The sequence below is a fragment of the Medicago truncatula genome, chromosome 4, assembly GCF_003473485.1.
Source record: "Medicago truncatula cultivar Jemalong A17 chromosome 4, MtrunA17r5.0-ANR, whole genome shotgun sequence".
Classification (NCBI taxonomy): Eukaryota; Viridiplantae; Streptophyta; class Magnoliopsida; order Fabales; family Fabaceae; genus Medicago; species Medicago truncatula.
In genome coordinates, this window is record NC_053045.1 from 60,275,665 (window position 1) to 60,294,836 (window position 19,172).

Here is a 19,172-nt window from a genome sequence, read left to right on the forward strand (position 1 = left end):
GTAACAAAATTGTTATATACTTATCTTACTAAAGTAACACACGTAACTAAGATTTTTTTTTAAGGATGATTTTTATTATTTTTTTGTTACGTAACAAAATGAAACTGAATAAAAAAAACAAACTTAACTTGTCTTTTTTTTTTTGTAACAAACTGTACATTAATATCTATATATATGGTAAGTTTACAATCATAATTTCTCAAGTATATATTTATATTATTATACTTTTTTTTAAAAGAAAGCTTATCATATATTATTATACTTATGTATAATGATGTTTAGACTATTTATTTACACCTCGAATGTTAATTTTGTCTTATATGAATATTGATATTTTTTTAAGGACGAATATTGATTATACTATATATATAATTATAATTAATATATTATAATATTGTTTTTTACATCTTGATTAATTTTATAAAAAAAATCTTGATAATTGTGGTTCGATTCTTTGATTTTTTTGTTAAATTAAAAATATTTAAAATTTCGATAATTGCTTATATAATGTCACATCCAAACACTTCAATTTATGTAAGTATTTTCTAGTGTACATATCCAAACATAAATAGCTTATCAAGTATAAGAGCTTATGATGTAAGCTCTAATGTTATAAGACCTAATGCTATAAGCATCTATATAAGTTGTTTATCCAAACGGGGCCTATTACAATAGTTGATATGCTTATCAAGGTGACTTTAAATTTTCAATATAATATCAATTAGTTTTTTAAATTATACGATCAAATTAATATTATGTACATATTTTTTTATGAAAAGGTGCTTGTAACATTTCATTAGACATTAAATTGGTAATACAACGTAGAATCTCAATATAATTTTTGAAGCTAACTCAATATGTGGCTACCCACGCTAAAGCATGAACGACCTTATTTATTTATCTTCTAATATACTCGACACTAGAGTTTGTTAAAATTATATGCATAATTTATAAATTCATCATAATTCACTTTTCATTTATGATTATAGTGACAACATTGCTGCATGTTTAATAAAGTTAATTTGGTTCTATCCAAAAATAATAATAAAGATAATTTGATAAAATTATTTTTTATTATACTTTTTAAGCATTTCGAATGGGTCTCTAAATTAAAAAATTATAATTGTATTAACATTTTTTTTATAATTGTCTTTTTTTTGTTAAGTAATTTAGTGACCGAACTCTAAATATGGAGAAGTAATTGAAGAATATGAGATACGGATTTCGGTACCTACATATTATTATTATTTTTATAAGTGAATAATATGAGGTTCAAACTTCGTTCCTTACATAACAATATCTTAAACTTATTAGTCGCACTTTTCTATATAAGTGACACATTTATGGAAAAAGAAATTGCTCAAAATAAACGTCTCGAATTAAGGGGAGAAATAACTAACTGGAATGACAAATTAAGGAAAAAAATAACTAACTAGAAAAGTAATTAAGAAAGAAAATAGATGGGACGTGATAATAAGTATAAAAGATACTCCTACTAATAATTATGAACCATCCAAAAAGTTTCCATGCAAAAAGTACCTTTGATGCTTCCATAACACTGATATATGTATAACACATGCATTTGTATTTTTGCGGTAACACACTCAACTAACTGTGTAGTAACAATGAAATCAAACAGTGATGATAACACAGAATCCAAGGTAAGTAGGTAACTAAAAACTGTATTTAACATTCATTTTCATTTGAATGATATCAAGTAACTCATGCATGAATATGATAATGCAGAAGCCTAGTTCAGCAATGAAGGAATTGATTTCCAAACAAGTTGTGCAAACCAAGCAAATGATTTCCAAACAAGCCGTTAAAATCGTGAAACGAGCAGAAGAACACGAAAAGCTCATCGCCAAGGTTTCTTTTCAGTTCTTGCTTACAATTAATATCATTCTTTTTTTTTTTCTTTTCAGAATAAACAACATTCTTATGCTGATTTGTTGATTTTATAACAAATCTTTTTCAGGTCACTCATCTTGTGGGGGTTCTTGGTTATGGTAGCTTCTGCTTTCTCTTGGGAGCAAGTAAGTGTTAATCTCTTTCAATGTTTTTCTTTGGAATCGATTAATTCATATATAGTTTCTTTTTTCACTCTCTTTGAATGTTCAGGACCCCAAGACATTCCCTATGTGTATTGTTTGTTCTACGTCTTCTTTGTTCCTCTTCGTTGGATTTACTATAAGTTCAAGAAATGGCATTACTACTTACTGGTAATAATTCCCAATGCAAGCACAGCAACATATCTCATATTTCTACTTTTTAATAATGTACTATGTTATTGTTGATTAAATGCTTCCAATTGTTTCAGGATTTTTGCTACTATGCAAATACAATTTTCTTGGTTGATCTTCTTTTCTATCCGAGGAACGAAAAGCTTTTCATGGTTTGCTTTTCTTTTGCCGAGGGGCCATTAGCTTGGGCGTTGATTGTATGGCGATGTAGCTTGGTTTTTAGTTCTTTTGATAAAATTGTCGGTGTTCTTCTCCATCTCTTGCCTGGTAAATAAACTGATTGAACCTTCCTTTTTACAGTTTCTATTTTTGTTCCAGCAAGCAAGAAAATGAATTTTGCAAAACTGTATACTTCTGCTGTGATAACTGTCAGTTTTTAACTTCAATGATCAAAGTTTGGATATTAGGTATATCAGCTTTTTATGCAGAGTAGTATATATGTTTTAATGTGCATATGATGTGTTGGTTTCCATGAAATGGTACGTTGTAATGTACAAAATCCTGGTAAAAAAATATTATTCTAGTTTTGTGTACAAACTTTATTATGTAGATGATTTTTCCAATTTCTGCTTTTTTATACCTTAAAACCGAATAGTTCTTTTGAAATTCTACATAAATATCACATTGTCAAAGATTATGCAACAATTTGAATGGACTTGTTATAGATATGCCAACCTTCTGTTCATTATTGGTTCCGTTTTGGTTTTTATTATGGCTTTAATGCTATTGTTCTTTCCAGGAATTGTTATCTTTACCATTAGATGGTGGAATCCTGCTACTTTTGAAGCTATGCATCCAGAGGGATCTCTTCAAAGAGTTACATGGCCTTATGTTGAAGATAAATCCTATCTTTGGACATGGCTGTTTCTGGTTCCCTTAGTAGCTTACATTCTGTGGCAGGTTCTATACTTCCTCATTGTCAATGTCTTACGCCGACAAAGGCTTTTAAGAGATCCTGAAGTCATGACATCCTACAGGTAATTAAAGATGTTACTGAAGAGGTTTAAAATTTCAAATTACACACTTCATTTTCCTGCTCACTGTTGACTTCAATCTTTCACAGGGAACTCTCAAAAAAAGCTAAGAAAGCAAACAATATATGGTGGCGCCTAAGTGGGCTATTTGGGGATCAAAATCGCATGCTAATGTACATTTTTCTACAAGGCATATTTACCATTGCAACCATGGCACTGGCTGTCCCCATATTCCTGTCATATGAATTGCATGTAATCTTCCAAATACTTAAGGTTTCTGCTTCAGTATGGAACGGTGGAAGTTTCCTGTTGGAACAAAAATATACAGCAGGAAGTATACAGTTTTGCAAGGTCAAGTAACGGAGAGCTCAACAATGCTGTTCTTGGGAGATCTAATTGACTTACTCAGCAGAAATACTTAATGTTGTATTTGCTTGAACTAATCCATGGTGCTAAGAGTTCAAATTTGGCAGGTGGAGTTGTAAATGGATATTTCTTTTTTTCTTTTCTTTTTTTCATGTAAGCACTCCTTAAAATGGATACTTTTAATACAATTGTTGATACTTTGAAAATATTTTACATGTTTGCTACAGTTGTTTTTAATCTGGTTATCCTTTAGGCTTTGAACGTTTGTGGCAGTTATTCAATAGGGGTCCAAATCAAGTTTTAGAGACCATGAGTTTATATATTTTAAAAGTTGATGAACATGTAGAAAAATTATCATAATCTATCTACTCATCATCACTATATGAAAGCACAACCTTTCAAATATTATGCATTGCAATGAAGTCACTGAACTAAATACTTGGTAATTAGAAAACAAGCCTCCGCTTTCAGCTGTAACTAAATTTAACTGTAATGATAATGCTTATATTCATTTAATTGTGCATACCTTATCGCTACAAACTGCTAGCATCAATTACTTATATTTACCTCGAGTACATTGTGTCAAAGAAAAGTACAGTGACTACAATAAATCGGCAACATCCAGTAGTAACATGCAATTATTTTAGTAATCCAAATAATATCGTACCAAGTGGCTTTCAAGATGATAATATTAAGAGATACAGTTAAAAAAAATATAAATGAAATTCAAATAAATGATCACACGTCTGTACAGGTGCACTGAGTCATCTCATTATAACTCAGCTGTTCAAAAAAACTAACTTAGGTTTAATAAAAAAATTGCACAAGCAAATACAAATAGCAACCACATCAAATAAATATGCACTATTAGATACATGGAGTAACTAATTGCACCCACGTATAAGACTCGCAAACCTAAAATGAAAAGAAAAAACAAAACCTTGAGCAGGTGTGACAACAACAATGACTGGACAACAACCTGTATGGCTGTACCTATGATCGCCATTTGTCACGTGCCTTGCGACATGGCTTCTTAACAAAACCCCTCGTGTTGATGAAACTTGACGGGTAATAATGAATTAACCCAGGCAACTCACCAATAATAGAAGCCTGAGTTAGCAAAAATATACTATACACGTGAGGACAATAAAATTATATGCACAACTTGGCACCTGCATCTTTGTGCAGTGACCCGGGGATACCCGTAAGATGGAGCGATAGAGGCATAATCAACGATTATTTGTGTATTACTCCGAGCGAGCTAGTAAGAACCCAAACCCTGAGTTCTCACGTATCAACGGAGGAGGATCCACATCAGCAACTTCTACTTCTTGCATGGATTTGGAGATGTCATCAACCGAAAATGGAATGCTGCACCCATATCCAAAGGTTAAAGAAAAATGATACGGAGAAGTCAAAGACGATCAAAGAAATATTAGACTGTTTCCTGAACTGATACTATACCTCGAGTCATCATCTAATAGGAAAGAAGTGCTGACAGCATTAGTAGAGTCCTCGGCAACCATAGCTCTCATGGTTGTTGTAACCTGTGTGGTCCATAGAATTATCAGCTACTTTGTTTTGAGATTTATCACATTGCAGGTGTTCCAAGCTTGGGAATTGTACAAAAGATGTGCAATTCAACCGTAGAAATATTACAAAGAAATTAATGACACATAGTCATAAACATAAAAGTTAGCAATGTTAACTTACCTCCGTAGACACACTGTGAGTTCCGTATTTGTCATCCCAGTACATTGTACTTATTCTGTATAACTGTTGTATGCTGAGACCCTGCAACGCAAAAATGTTATACTTAGTAATAGAATCGGAGCAAATTTTAAGCTCATGAATAGTTAATAGAAAGAGAGAAAGCACTCACTGGACAAAGTTCCTTAGTTATTTCATTCAGGGACTTCTTAGGTTTTTGATGTATCACCTGAAACAGACAAATGAGAGCCGGTCATTTATGCAATAGATACCGATACTGAGTTGAATTTGAATTTGTATGAAAACTGTGAACGTTACCAGGAATCCAACTGCCTGCCTGATATGTTTCAGTTCCTCCCACGCCGAGCCAGTGTACTGTACACCATATATTGGGGTAAAAATCGTAAAATTGAAAAGTAAACAATCTGAATTAGTTGTTTGGTGCTAACCTCCTCTGTTGCCTCGATGCACCATTGTTCTAATTCAGCCAAACCTGTCTTCACATACTCCCCATTGCTGAATGAACAACACTCGCGACGCAGCAGAAGACTGCAAGTAATGATCAGATTAAGTCCATCAAAAAGCATGCATTCTGCAATAGGACATGAAATGCAAAGTGGGAGGAAGAGATTACCTGTTGAATAATTGAACATCGATGAATGAAAATATTTGAGTGAAAACTTTGCGGACCAAGAAAGGAGGTGCCTGTTAAACCATTTCAAACAGGTTAAGATCAAACTCAGATAACAGAAATGCAGAAACTGAAAGGGAAACTCACGTAGTTTGCTTTCATTATCTTTAGAGAGTTGTTCAAGCTTTTCACAATACTTTGCCAGTGCGCTATTAAAGCTTGCTGAGCAACCGCGTTAGCATGTGAGCGCCCTTTTACTAAACCTTGACGGGAGGTCCTTGGAGCCTGCAGTTGTTTTATCATAAAATAAAATGAACAAATGTATACAACCAGAGAATTAAGCTCGTCGATTACTGGGTAGCTCAACACTCGTCACTGCTGCATATAGAAAAGAAGTGAAAGAATATGCACAAGTACCTACTAGTGATTTAGGGATTACTTGTAACATAAAATAAAACTTAACATAACAGAAGAAGATTGTCCAGGTGCAATTAACAGATGAAAACTTTTCCTTTCTATGAATTGTTTCCTGATTTAGCATGCAAAAAGGGAAAAGTTTATTTTCTATGAATAACTTATATTTTGTTTAATTTGAATAAATATAGGTTATGATTATTGTACAAGTATCTTAGAATTTGTGGTTGGGCTCTAACACAAGTACACAACCCCACAAAACCGGCTTGTGAGGTGAGGATTGCCCTCATATATGTATGACATTCAATTAAAATCCAAGTATGATAAATTCATTGCAAAAGCCCCTTAACCAATGGGAATTTCTCAAAATTTGGATTTTCATTTCCCCCCAAAAAATGTCTGGTAATTTTTTACCTGTATACACAGTCCAAGTAATGGAGATATCTCTTTTTTCAGGTTGTCTCGTATCATTCCATATAATTTCTCAAGGAAGGCAGTAAGCTGTTGCTTAAACAAAAGTGCCGGATATTTTGCCTCTACTTGTCGTAAACCATCGAGTCTACTAAGACCTCGACCATTTATAAATGGCAACCCAGCACTCTGAGGAGATCCCCTTAGCCCCTAAAATCACAAAAGGCAATCAATATCAGACTGTAAGAATATAAATGATCCCTACATAAAGTGATGCAATTTATTCAGAAAGGATGCGCAGTTGCTTCTTACTTGAGACATTCTTCCAAACAGAGAAGATGATGCTGTTCTTCGGCGTTGTGGTGTTAAGCTAGCAGCTCCACTTGCTTTGAGGGTGCGTTGGAGCAGCATTAATAAAGTAGATGTATTAGACAACCAATAGGCTAATACATCGGTATTATCCTGGGCCTTCAATGATGCAGAACAGTGTTAGTAAAATATTTTGGGCATTTCAAAAATTGATGAATTGCAAAAGCACTACATCGTGAATATCAATACAAGTATTCCAAAAGTGCTGTGTTACCTCAACAGCTGAAGCTATTGTTTGAATGATACGGTCAAAGACGGTTGTTCTTTCAACTTCAAATGACCTCCAGTGTAGAAGGCATTTATATATGACGCATGCAGCAATAGGTTTGCCCTCAGAAAATCCCAAATCTTGCGATATGCATTTGATCAACACGTCCTGGTTTTCCTGAACCAAAAAGTGAAATTTAAATAGGAATGAACAAGAAAACGAAGGGCAATATGGCTAGATTGAAAATTCAATTTAAAGCATGTATCACATATTAATATTGTTAAGTACATCTATGTAGCAACTCACTTGTTGTTTGTCATTGAGAGATTTCTGTGGTTTTCCTTCAGATTCAGGCTCACGTACATTGGATAGAGCAAGAGTCATATCCTAAGATATACGGAAGGTAAGAGTTTAACAAATTAAACAAAATGTCTCATTACCGAAATGAGTTGTTGATATATATTCATAAAAAGATAAGTGTCCTCTTACTGATGGAGTTTTTGCTTCACCATTCAGAGCATTTCCGTTTTCTGGGGTCCTCTGCATTTCATGCACAAAATCTCATTGTGAGTCCCTCCTCTTCATATACCATAGTTTTGCAATGACCGCATGAATGTTTTCTTACCTGAATAATGACTGATCTAGGTCTTGCAGCAAGAGATTTTGCAGTTGGTGATACAGCCAATGCTTGCTGGCGAAGAACTTGATTTTCTGACTCTGAATTGGAAATTTTTTCCTCCAATCTGCATTGTATGGAGTTATTTTTAAATTTTAATTGCTTTATATTAACAAAGGTATATATGGTTATTAACGGGGAGAGGAGAAACATAAAAACTAGATTGCTCATCCAAAGGTACAAAAAATTACATGAGTGAACAAATGGTTGAAAGGAAAATATGGGACATCCGTTGTCCCAAAAATATATGTGGATTAAGGTTTGTTGACAGAGATTAAGAAAAATAAAAAATGAGTGTAACAATTTTAAAAGTGGTCATTACAAACTATTGAGTATTAGTCATTGTCATAAATGCACAGTGGAGTGTAATGACATGGAAATTGTGCACACAACACTATAAATTTGGAGTAGAATTGAAACAAAGTAATAAATGTTAACACTTTGTTTCTAAAATGACACTTATTTTGGAATAGAGGGAGTAGTAGACTAGAAGTAATTGTTGCGTGCATTGTATATTTGAAGGATAGAAAAATCAAACAATATAAGTTAAAATAAAAGTTGATGCATTTAGGATTTGAACAATATGTATATATCCTGTTAAATGGGCTTGGATCCGGCTCGTGGTGAGTACTGCCCTCACTTATATACACATTTTCAGGTCATATCTCGTTCAATGTGGAACTCTTGACATATCCCAAAATCTAACACGGTTAGATGAAAGCACGTGAATCATGGTTTTATATCAAACACACATTCTCAAGCAAGAGACCTTTGAACTTGACACAGAAAGTGCAGAGGCTCACAAAGCTTGTACTTAATCTCAAAAGAACTTGGTCATAGAGACACAAATACCATGTAATGAATCAAACATCTCAAAAGTTTAAGCTATTAGGTGAAAGCAGATAAATGTGTTATATCTAATCTAGTACTTTAGTGGTCAGTTCTTTCATTTAGAAATTTGATGGATTTGTATTTTCTTATAAGCAATAGATTTGTATATAAGCACAGTCAAACTATTACTCATAACTAAAGAGCGCTTTTTACTCCTCAAACATTACTAACCTCTGAACCAATTCTTGGAGTTGATCCGCTTTACGGTCAGAATCCTCGACCTTTTTAAACAGCTCCTTACTTCTTGCTTCAGTCTCAGCCTGAGCTCTTTTGGCTTCTTCTTTAGCCTCTCTTTCCAATAACAATGATTCCTGTATCAGGTATTAAACAATGGGACTCAATAAGTACTATGTTGCTAATCGTACCGCACACAACAATTAATGGTAATTTTTTTTTCTTAGACTGTCCTTTCTACGTACAGAAAGCGATTGAATGGTAACAATATTAATACTATCCAATCCAACTATCAATGATTGTACTTAACAGAAAAGGTAGATATCCCACTTTCTTTCAGGATGGGCTTTCAGCATTAAATCATGTATAAATAAGCGAAAATTGCACTCTTTACCCCTCAAAGTCTGCTTATATGATACAAACACACCCTCCTATTTTTTGAACAAAAACTCACCGAATCTGGAGTTGAACAAAAAAGGGTGGTGAGTGTTTATTAAATATAAAGGGGACATGTGTGTCTTTCAAGCAGGCCTGAAGGGATGTAAGTGCAATTTCTCCAAGATATATAATTAATTAATCAATCAGTATCTTTGAAAAGATGTAATGAAATCCAAGGATCCCTTGAACATTAATTTAAGAGAATCAATCAGAGTCAAAGTTAAAGTTTAAAGAAAAAAAAGGCACTAGCACATATTGAATGATATAGTTGAAGAAGGCATACATTTGCCCTTTTAAACATTATTTCCTACAAGCAACCTACAAATTACTTCTCGGAAAATTCTATAAATTATTAAAATCGTGGTGTATCATTAATTATATAATCAAAGATTACCTACCTTCAAACAATTGACTTCAGCCAGTAAAGAATTAATCTTTTCGGTATCTTCAATTATAACAGGAGTCTCTTTAATAACTGGGGGTGCATCTTGAATAGCTTTCTGTGCTGCCTCACGCTCTTTGATGACCTTGGCATTTGCTTCTTCAACTTGTATTTGCATTGCATGTAAAGCATCACGTAACTTGGCAACCTCTTGAGCCTTTTCCTCTTCCAAATCAGTCTGTAATCAGTTCAAAGTCATATAAGTTTATGCTACTAAAATTTGCAAAATTATGTCGGTCATTAAAAGGGCAATAGATGTATTTGAATATTTGATAATGAAGTTACTCTCAAACGCTTCTCGATTTGCAAACGCCATGTAAGTTCTTCAACACGCTTTTCTAGTTTGTCTTTTGCTTCTTTAAGAGCCCCTGTATCTCTTGCAGCCTGGATGCAATGAACAAAATATCACTCCATTAGCAAATAAAGCAAGATGTAGTGCACTTTTTACACAAGCATCGTGAAAGAGAGCATCATCCGAACCATTTTAAGCATTCTAAGTTCCTTTCTAGCAACCCTGCTCCTCCAACCACACTGAGTAACAACCGCAGCCTTTTGCAATCTTTTATAATATGAATATGCAATTTTGCGACGAAAATGAGCCTGAAAAGACAAACAGGAAAAATTGTTAAAGCAGGTAAAAAGATTGCAAGATTTCCTCTTCTCAAATTAACAGTCGAACTAAGAAGATCAACAAGAGCACCTGAATTCGAATTGCAGCCTTTGTTTGCTTTCTAAATCTAAACTCATCACGAGCCTTCATAGCCCTTAAACCTGTCTGCAATATGGTTGCAGATGATCGTGCTTTTAAGTAAGATTTCCTCGCAATGTATCCTTTGAAGTTCTTTTCTATTTTCAGAGCTGCAGCTTCACGTCGCAACTTCTCATAAAGCTTCCGGGCCAATATTCCTAGTTGTCATTGAAAGGCATCACATTAAGGAAACTAGTTTATACAGACCAAATCATGAGAAGGAAACCTATGTTGTGAGAAAATCCCAACTAATTAAGTGCTGAATGGGTTCTAGAATACTACAAATTAAAACACCAAAGCAACTGGGGATAAATATGCCATAGGCTTCATAATATCACAAACCACTAAAGAAGGTTGCAACAAAAAGCAAGCATGAAAAGAGAAGATTAGGGATACCTCGCAAATTAGATTGCAAACTAATTGCAGCTCGACGCAATTCAATGAATTCCTTTCGTGCAATATGGGTACGTGTTTGCCTCTGGATGATTCTAGCAGCATTTCCAAGGACTTCAGATCTTCTTGCATCCAACTCAGCCATCTGGCCCGCTCTTAGGAAAACCTTTGTCTTTCCTATCTGGGTAAACCATCAAAAATCTTGTATGACTTCATTGGTCACCAAAATACTAGATGAAAATGGTAATAGTCATGAAATAAAAAATAAAGCAAATTTTCTCTTCAGGAGTCACTGTAAGTCCTACAGAAATTATAGAGAGACTGCAGAAAGCTAATATGTCTAGTTGGTGTATTCGTAAAATTTTTCACTGGGATAGTCTGTATTAAATAGCATAGGTCCCTCCAAAAGCTCCACAAGCCTCATCAGTCATGAGTATGCTTAATGCTTTAAATCAACATAATGACATGGTACTTGCTAATTAGATAAAAAAGTATGGCTGCAGATGTGCTTGGAAGCGGCGACTATCATGTATGTGTGTTTTAAGATAAAGACTAATGGGACCACACTCTTTCAAATGTACTCTTTATTTTTAAGGTGAATTTTATATGGGCCACACACCAAATAGATACTGGACCCAAGTTATATATTGGGAACCACGCAACATTCCTCCAATAATAGTATGTGAGAAACAGTGTGTTACTAGCATTTCTGTAACGAACAATTCAAAGATTGGCATACGTATGCTGATCCTCTTCTATAAAATTGACCCTCCCATACACAATCACCAGCATATCAAAGTTATAAGGAGAACTGAATCACCTGATAGCCTTTCATACCCATTTTACCCAGGATCATTTGGCATGCAACCTTGTCATCATAGCTGAAAAGGAACAAAACAATTAACAAATAAACAAGCACAACAAGAAAGCAAAAGAAGCCAATAACCCATTGATAAAATAATAACTGCTCTAGATAACATATAAATACGAGACATAAGTTTGCATGAAAACTAAAACGTCATTTTTTTATTCAAATATAAAAACAGCCAAACAAGGAGATGAGCTTTACTTTCCATCCAGAACTTCAGGGGCAAGAACACCAAATCGGTTGAGAAATTCATAAAAGGTCCGTCTTGTAGGATATCCAGCACAGCTGATTCTAATTGCCTCTAGAACACCCTAAAGCAAATAACAATGAGACAGACAGTTATCAAATGTAAACACATGCCAAAGATATTTTCATTTCATGCTCAATTATGTAAAGTTAATGAAGACAAGAAGAGTAGATATATACTCACACCACAGCGCAATTGTTGGATAATATTGACATTTTCAAAAATAGCAGGCTTGAGAACATTATTCGGCTTCACGCATCTAATATAGTGAGGTTCTGTTGAACTTAGGGTCTCCATCAACGACTGAAGTTGTGACTGCATTTTTCAGAAATGTGTCATTTACTAGGAACTTGAGGTAGGAACTAGGAATGTCACAAAGACTGTATAATAATGAAACACAATAGAGCTCAGAAAAGGAATGGTATAAATTAATACCTTAAAGCGAGATCCTATTGAAGAGAACTTTGATGATTTTGAAGACTCTTCTGGAGAGGGGGGGAATAGACCTGCCACAAAGGAGCATTTTGAGGCTATCAACAGATCCTGATGTTCTGCCACCACATAATCCTTGTTTTTGTCCAGAAACATATCAGCCTGATATGTCACCTGGACAAAGGAGAAATAGTCAAAAACAAGGCAAACAAAATATTAAAGCAACAGTTCAATAGATAATAATTAAATAAATGCATAAATATAAGGTCATGAAAGGAAACATGCAATAAAATAAATAAAAAGAGCAAAAATACCTCTCCAGCATAATGAGATATTGTGAAATTAGTTCGAGAAAGTTTTGGTTTGATAAAGCGCTTGTTGTTTTTGAATGTCTGGTACAACTTCTGAGCAAACGTTTCATGCGTAGACTTAGGAAACATGCTGTTTCACACAACAAGGCTAACATGAGTTCAAGTAATGCCAGATATTAAGTCTTGCATCTCTCCTACTTTAAAAAAACTGGCAATAGCATACAATCATAAATCTAAGATAGTAAAGAAAGTAGCATCAGAAAAGACAATGCATCTTGTTTCTATCAAACTTAAAAGCGATATAGATTAACAATGAAATGGCTGGCAAATGCATACCAGGCTTCATCAAGAAGTGAAATTATTCCTCCAGGTTTCTGCAAAAGAATTAATATTAAAATCATCATTACCTGAATTTATTGTTTATGAAATAGAGAAAGTGTTTAAATAACGAAAGCAAGTATTTCCCGACAATAACATTTGATTTGATAGGCTATACATTTTGAGAAAACACATTCTATACTTGTAGTTGGTCATGAGGCAATCAGCAAGAAACACTGAAATACCTTCTCAATTAGATCCAAAACATCTTGGTTGTCAACAAACTCTATGTAACTCCAATCGATTTCTTCTTTGGTGTATTCTTCTTGTTCCATTTTGAAGACATGCTGCAACCATTCAGTAAAAAATAAACTCAATTATGTGGGAGAAAATATTATAGAATATAAAATCATAAATTTTACAAGAAACTAACATACCTGATTAAAATGTTGCTGTAGCTTCTCATTTGTAAAATTAATACAGAACTGCTCAAAACTATGAAAGCGATATTTATCAGATACAAGGCTAAATACTGAAGTACTAGACCATAAATCTAGGTGAAGTCATTTACTTACCTGTTAAACTTAAAACTTTCAAACCCATAGATATCAAGAACTCCAATGATAGATTTTGAAGTTGGATCTTGCCCAATTGAATTATTAATCTTCTCCACAAGCCTGAAAGCAATAATGAGAATTTGTCAGAATATGAAACCTTGAAGAAAGGAAATTTTTATTTAGAAAATTTACGATCCAATCACATAACTCATTGTCCTATATATATTTTCATTAGTTTTTTCTTTCTTTGAACATATTGCAAGAAAGAGAATCTATAACATGACTTGCAATAATATACATAAAAGTAGTGCTTAAGGTTCATTACCAGTCAAACAAACGAGAATACATAGTTTTAGCTAATGCATCCCTGCTGCTGAGAGCTGCAACAGGATCAAGTGTTCTTGTAATAACCTCCTCAGGCGTTACCATGACACGCTGGATCAGTGCATCTTCCAAGCTCTTAGCATCACACCTACAATAATTCCATGGTAAAATATACAGAATATCAACAAAACCATTATACAGTAATGCATAGAAGGATTATGTCGGCCATACTTGAGAAGCTCAGCGGTCGTATTAAGATGGAACCTAGAGTTCTCATCCTTAACGACAGAAGAATCAATTTCCTCTCCTTTTGCAAATTCAATATTTCCAAGGTGCAAGACTGCTGCTACGACCCTAAAAATTGCATCCTGAAATATAGGGATATATCATTAAAACAACATCGAAAGAAATCCCATTTTGTTAAAGAAGGATTCCGGAAGAGTAACCTGCTCCTCCTCACTGATTCCAACAACATCCATTGCTCTTCGAGTTGCAAGATATTCTTCAGCATCATCTACTCCATCGAGCAAATAACACTTGGATTGGTTTAGGTAATGGAAGGAGCTAGGATTACCCAGCTTAAACTTCTCTCTTTCCTGCAGAATAAGGAGTTATCATCAACACACATGAAATATTAATATAGAACCTGATCTTGTTACAAAGGTAGAGGAGACTATAACTATATAGAATATTTTTACCTCAGCTGGTGCTGCACAGAGAAGGTAAAAACAGTGGTAATTTCTCTCAGGATCTGAAACTTGACAAACACGGGACCTCTCGAGTAGATAAGTCCGTATAGCTGCCCCAGAAATCCTTCCCTTGTTGTCAAATTGTATCTCAACAAATTTACCAAAACGACTGCATCCCAAAATAATGAGGAACATGAAATATACATCTTATATCAAATCAAATTTCAACAAGAAAACAATGTTTTTCTATTGTGTAGTGTGATTAGAATAACATATTGCTGGCAAATAGAACCCACAATTCTAAGAGTTAATAGATTTTAGCCAATGACTAACTGAACTGGTATATCTCAATTCTTCTATGAAATAACATTGCCACAATCACTTGGCCCAACTACACTTATGTCAATTTTCATTTTACTTTATATTTCATGCATTTGTCAGCACTCACCTTGAATTATTGTTTCTCACTGTTTTGGCATTGCCAAATGCTTCAAGAACTGGATTAGACTGCAAAGTAATTAATACAGGAGCAAAAATGAGAAAACAGCTTCCAATTCTTTTAAAATCCTACATATCTAACAAAACCGGAAATAAAATGAAATAATATAAATGAACTAAAAGTAATAAAGTAGTGCGCATAATAAAAATTACAGAGCATACAAAACAAAACAAAAAAACGCTGCTACATCATACTTCTAAAACTTGTTGTTCAACTGTCCGCCCTTCTACTCCGGATCGGCCTCCAAGGTATGCAAGATACCGCATGAGCATTTTTGTTGTCTCTGTCTTACCAGCCCCACTCTCACCACTAACCAGGATTGAGTTGCTTTTTCCCTCGTTGATCATTGCCCTAACACAAATAAAAACATAAACATGGTCATAAACAAACCATACATACAGAACATACGAAAATAAAATTATATTGACATCTATCACCTGTATGCAACATCTGCAACTGCAAAAACATGGGGACTTAACTCTCCAAATGCAGCTCCTTTGTATTGTTGCATCATGTGGGTATCATATAGATGAGGCAACCTTTGAAAAGGGTTTATCGCAATCAGGATATTTCCAGTATATGTCTGCAATGATGATGAAGGAGTGGCGTGATTGTAGTAGTACTCACAAGTTTTACTCTTACACAACTTAAACAATGTTGTTATTAAATGAAAAATAGATATCTAAGAATCTTACATAGATTTCATTAAGCTCGTATCTAGTTGCCAAGTTGTTTAGAACTCCTGGTTCATGCAAGTATGACAATTTTGTCATGTCATCTACACCTCCAGGTGGGGCTTCATTATCCTTGGGAAAAACCTTTGAGATACTTTTGACAACCTGCAACCAGATTTCCAAAGTGTTAAAATTACAATAAGTTCTGGTCACTCATCTAATTACAGGTCAAAGCTGGAAATTCTGTAACTAAGGATATTAAATACGCATCAAAGGCCCAATTTAACAAGATTGCATTGTATAAGAAAATTATTTTATAATCCCCAAAAGCGATGCAACCCACTCTGCTAGAATCTCAGAGAAGTACTAGATAAACAGTTGCAAAAACCCAAAAACAATATACAGAATAGAGAATCTATGCAAACGATTTCTCACACAGTACAGACAGTTTGACTTACTGTTTTCCCATCTCCGGTGCGAACATGGACTTCTCCGCCATTGATTTTAGTGACTTCTCCACCAATCCATGCTAGTGCTGGATCTTCAACCCAGACATGAGAACCAACAATTATGTTCACTGGTGCAGACTGCAAAAAACAAACATATTGAAGATTCAAAGGAAACATGTTAGTTCAGATAAATGCTACTGATATTCCACAGAATCATTCACAGGCAATAGATTAATTTTAAAAATGAACATTTTATATGTAGGTATTTAATAAGACATATCATCTGCTAAAACTTATACAGTTTCTCATTGAAGCTAATGTTCCCAAGAGAGAAACGTAAAATGGAAGATAAAGTAGGTTTCTGCAGTTAGTGCTATAGCTACTAAAGCCATATATGCAATGCAATCGACTTGTTAATGAGAAAAATAGGAAATGAATGGGAGCTCCTGGCCGCAAAATGGCATTATCAACCCTTTATTTTCATTTAACAGAAAGAATAATAATTGATGATAAAGAAGAAAGAACAAAACCAAAAAAATGTTAAAGCCATAGACAATCAAAGCAATGTCATGGAGCTGGGCACCGTGCAGCTTTGAACTAGCATTGACTGTCAAGCGTAAAATAAATAAAATCTGGCCTAACTAAATTTTACCAATATATTTACAACTTCTAGAGTATGAAACACCACCATGATTCCATGAATGAACAATTTCATGCAAATCTATGCAGAATGCACAACTGTATATCAATATTCGTTTTAATTTGACTACCGTCATTCTTCTCTTGATATCAAATCACCAATGCTAAGTTTATTTATTAGAAAAAAAGTATTCCATGGCATTTGCAAGAATAAAATCTTCCCTTTATTACATAGTTCAGAATGTCTGCGACAAGAACATACCAGCCCTTCCTTTTCTAGTGCAAATGCTATGATCGTTAATATTTAAATCAAGGATAATACTCGCCGATACAAAAAGCAATTTGTAACTTTGGCACTATTTGTTTACTCCCTCCGTATTTTATTATAAGTCGTTTTGACATTTTCACACATTAAGAAATGTCATTTTGTATTGGAAAGAGAAATTATGAGTGATTTTACAAAATTATCCCTTATTAAGACGTGAGAAAAAGATATTAAAAGAATATAAAGTAGAGAGCGTAGTAAATGGTATGATAGGAAAAGAATCATTAATGATGCATTGATATTGTGAAGTGACATATAATAAAACACAAATATTTTTTCAAAAGTGGCCTATAATAAAATACGGAGGGAGTACCAGGCTAAATACTGAAGTAAAAAAACATAAATAACTCTCTCTCACTTCTTCCTCTTGTACTTTTTCTGTTCCCGTTAATAACTCTCTCTTCTTACACATTCATGAGATTCATCTCATGGGAAAAAACAGCACAGCTCTTTTTTTGAATAAATAGCACAACTCTTTTTTTGAATAAATAGCACAACTCTTTGAATCAATATCGTTTCGGACTCAGTCAAGGCACAATCCTGGAGTCAAAGACCCAATGAGGTGCATAAGTCCAGCTATGGACCACCTTCACCAGGTGACGGGCTGCAGAACAGAGAACAGGATGCCAGAATCAATCTAGACCCTCCAACTATAGTCGACTGGTTGCCCAGCCTATGCGCTGGAAAAAGGGTGTAACCACCTAACCGTTATGCTTACGTGGCACTTTCAGCAATCTATAAAAGGAGCAACCTAGTGCTAAAAAGTACACATTCTAATTCCGAGAAAAACCTCAATACTACTTGAGCGTTGGAGTATCTTGGTCCGTACGTCATTATGCTCCGGTGAAGAACAATGTTACATCTACTCCTATTATTTTTTCCCATTAATATGATCTTATTTATTTAATTTCCCTCCACTAACTAAAAGTAATAAGGAAGTTTTAGTTCTTGTTTTACCATTGAAATCAACCAATCATTTCCTTGAGAACCGCTCACAACTTAAAACGGCAATTAAAATGAGACGGGTGAAGTACTATACTACTTCTTAATGTTCAACTTCCCTCCAATGACTTAGTCATGAGAGTCAATAATTAAATTCATAAAGTAGTATTCTCCAGCTTCTAATCTAAACCATCAAAAAAACAAATTTTTTATAATTTCGAATTCAAAATTAACCCCAATCTTATCAATCAACCTCTCATATTCACCAAACTTAATTTCACACAATCATTTTTCAGTAATACATAGATCGACAATTATAAATATAATTTCTAAAAAATTAAAAATAATCAAAATTCCTAAACCATAAGAGTAAATACAATAACATCCCCAAGCTATGTAAGGCCTAGAGAAAAATAAAAAATAAAATAAATAAAATCGAAGTACAAGAGATTCAACACAACAGCAGCTGAGAAAGTCAAAGGAAAATCAATGAAGGAATCAAAAACGTAACATAAAGGAATAAATTACCATGGCGATTAATGGGGAGCGATCGTATAGACTAACTCATCCAAGTGGAGCGGAAAAGTGGACTCGGTGAGTCAGATCGGAGAGAGTTTTGAAATTTGAAAGAGAGGTTAGAGAAAGAAGAAGCTAAAATTAGAAGATGAAGAAAACAAGAAGAAAACAAAAGGTATGAAGCTAGCGAAATAGTTGTGTTGTGTTTTGTTGTTGTGTCTGGTTTTTCTCTTTCTTTTCAAAGTCTTTTTTGTTTTTGAAGAAAGAAAGAAAATGAGGTAATAAAAAGGTTTT

At 34.0% G+C, this 19,172-nt stretch overlaps 2 protein-coding genes across 2 annotated transcripts; one reads left to right on the forward strand and one right to left on the reverse strand.

Annotated features, from left to right (window-relative positions):
• Positions 1 to 1,726: 1,726 nt before the first annotated feature.
• Positions 1,727 to 4,140, forward strand: LOC25494195 (glycerophosphocholine acyltransferase 1). Its single transcript, XM_013602981.3, has 6 exons — positions 1,727 to 1,869; positions 1,979 to 2,036; positions 2,122 to 2,222; positions 2,321 to 2,510; positions 2,983 to 3,220; positions 3,307 to 4,140. The coding sequence occupies exons 1-6, from the start codon at positions 1,729 to 1,731 to the stop codon at positions 3,575 to 3,577; spliced, it is 999 nt and encodes a 332-aa protein (XP_013458435.2). The 5' UTR covers positions 1,727 to 1,728; the 3' UTR covers positions 3,578 to 4,140.
• Positions 4,141 to 4,244: 104 nt separating this feature from the next.
• Positions 4,245 to 19,125, reverse strand: LOC25494196 (myosin-17). The gene is made up of 39 exons (XM_013602982.3): positions 18,891 to 19,125; positions 16,466 to 16,594; positions 16,029 to 16,172; positions 15,771 to 15,916; positions 15,528 to 15,684; positions 15,283 to 15,341; positions 14,844 to 15,003; positions 14,592 to 14,741; positions 14,377 to 14,513; positions 14,147 to 14,293; positions 13,840 to 13,941; positions 13,702 to 13,759; positions 13,510 to 13,611; positions 13,283 to 13,320; positions 12,950 to 13,076; positions 12,639 to 12,809; positions 12,387 to 12,518; positions 12,158 to 12,267; positions 11,909 to 11,969; positions 11,092 to 11,269; positions 10,648 to 10,853; positions 10,428 to 10,547; positions 10,233 to 10,331; positions 9,904 to 10,125; positions 9,065 to 9,204; positions 7,952 to 8,069; positions 7,816 to 7,866; positions 7,633 to 7,713; positions 7,333 to 7,503; positions 7,062 to 7,217; positions 6,753 to 6,959; positions 6,072 to 6,209; positions 5,928 to 5,998; positions 5,743 to 5,842; positions 5,612 to 5,668; positions 5,466 to 5,522; positions 5,297 to 5,377; positions 5,048 to 5,130; positions 4,245 to 4,954 (listed from the first exon to the last, which is right to left on the reverse strand). Exons 1-39 carry the CDS (start codon positions 18,891 to 18,893, stop codon positions 4,831 to 4,833), a joined length of 4,593 nt encoding a protein of 1,530 aa, XP_013458436.1. The 5' UTR covers positions 18,894 to 19,125; the 3' UTR covers positions 4,245 to 4,830.
• Between the last annotated feature and the right edge of the window lie 47 nt (positions 19,126 to 19,172).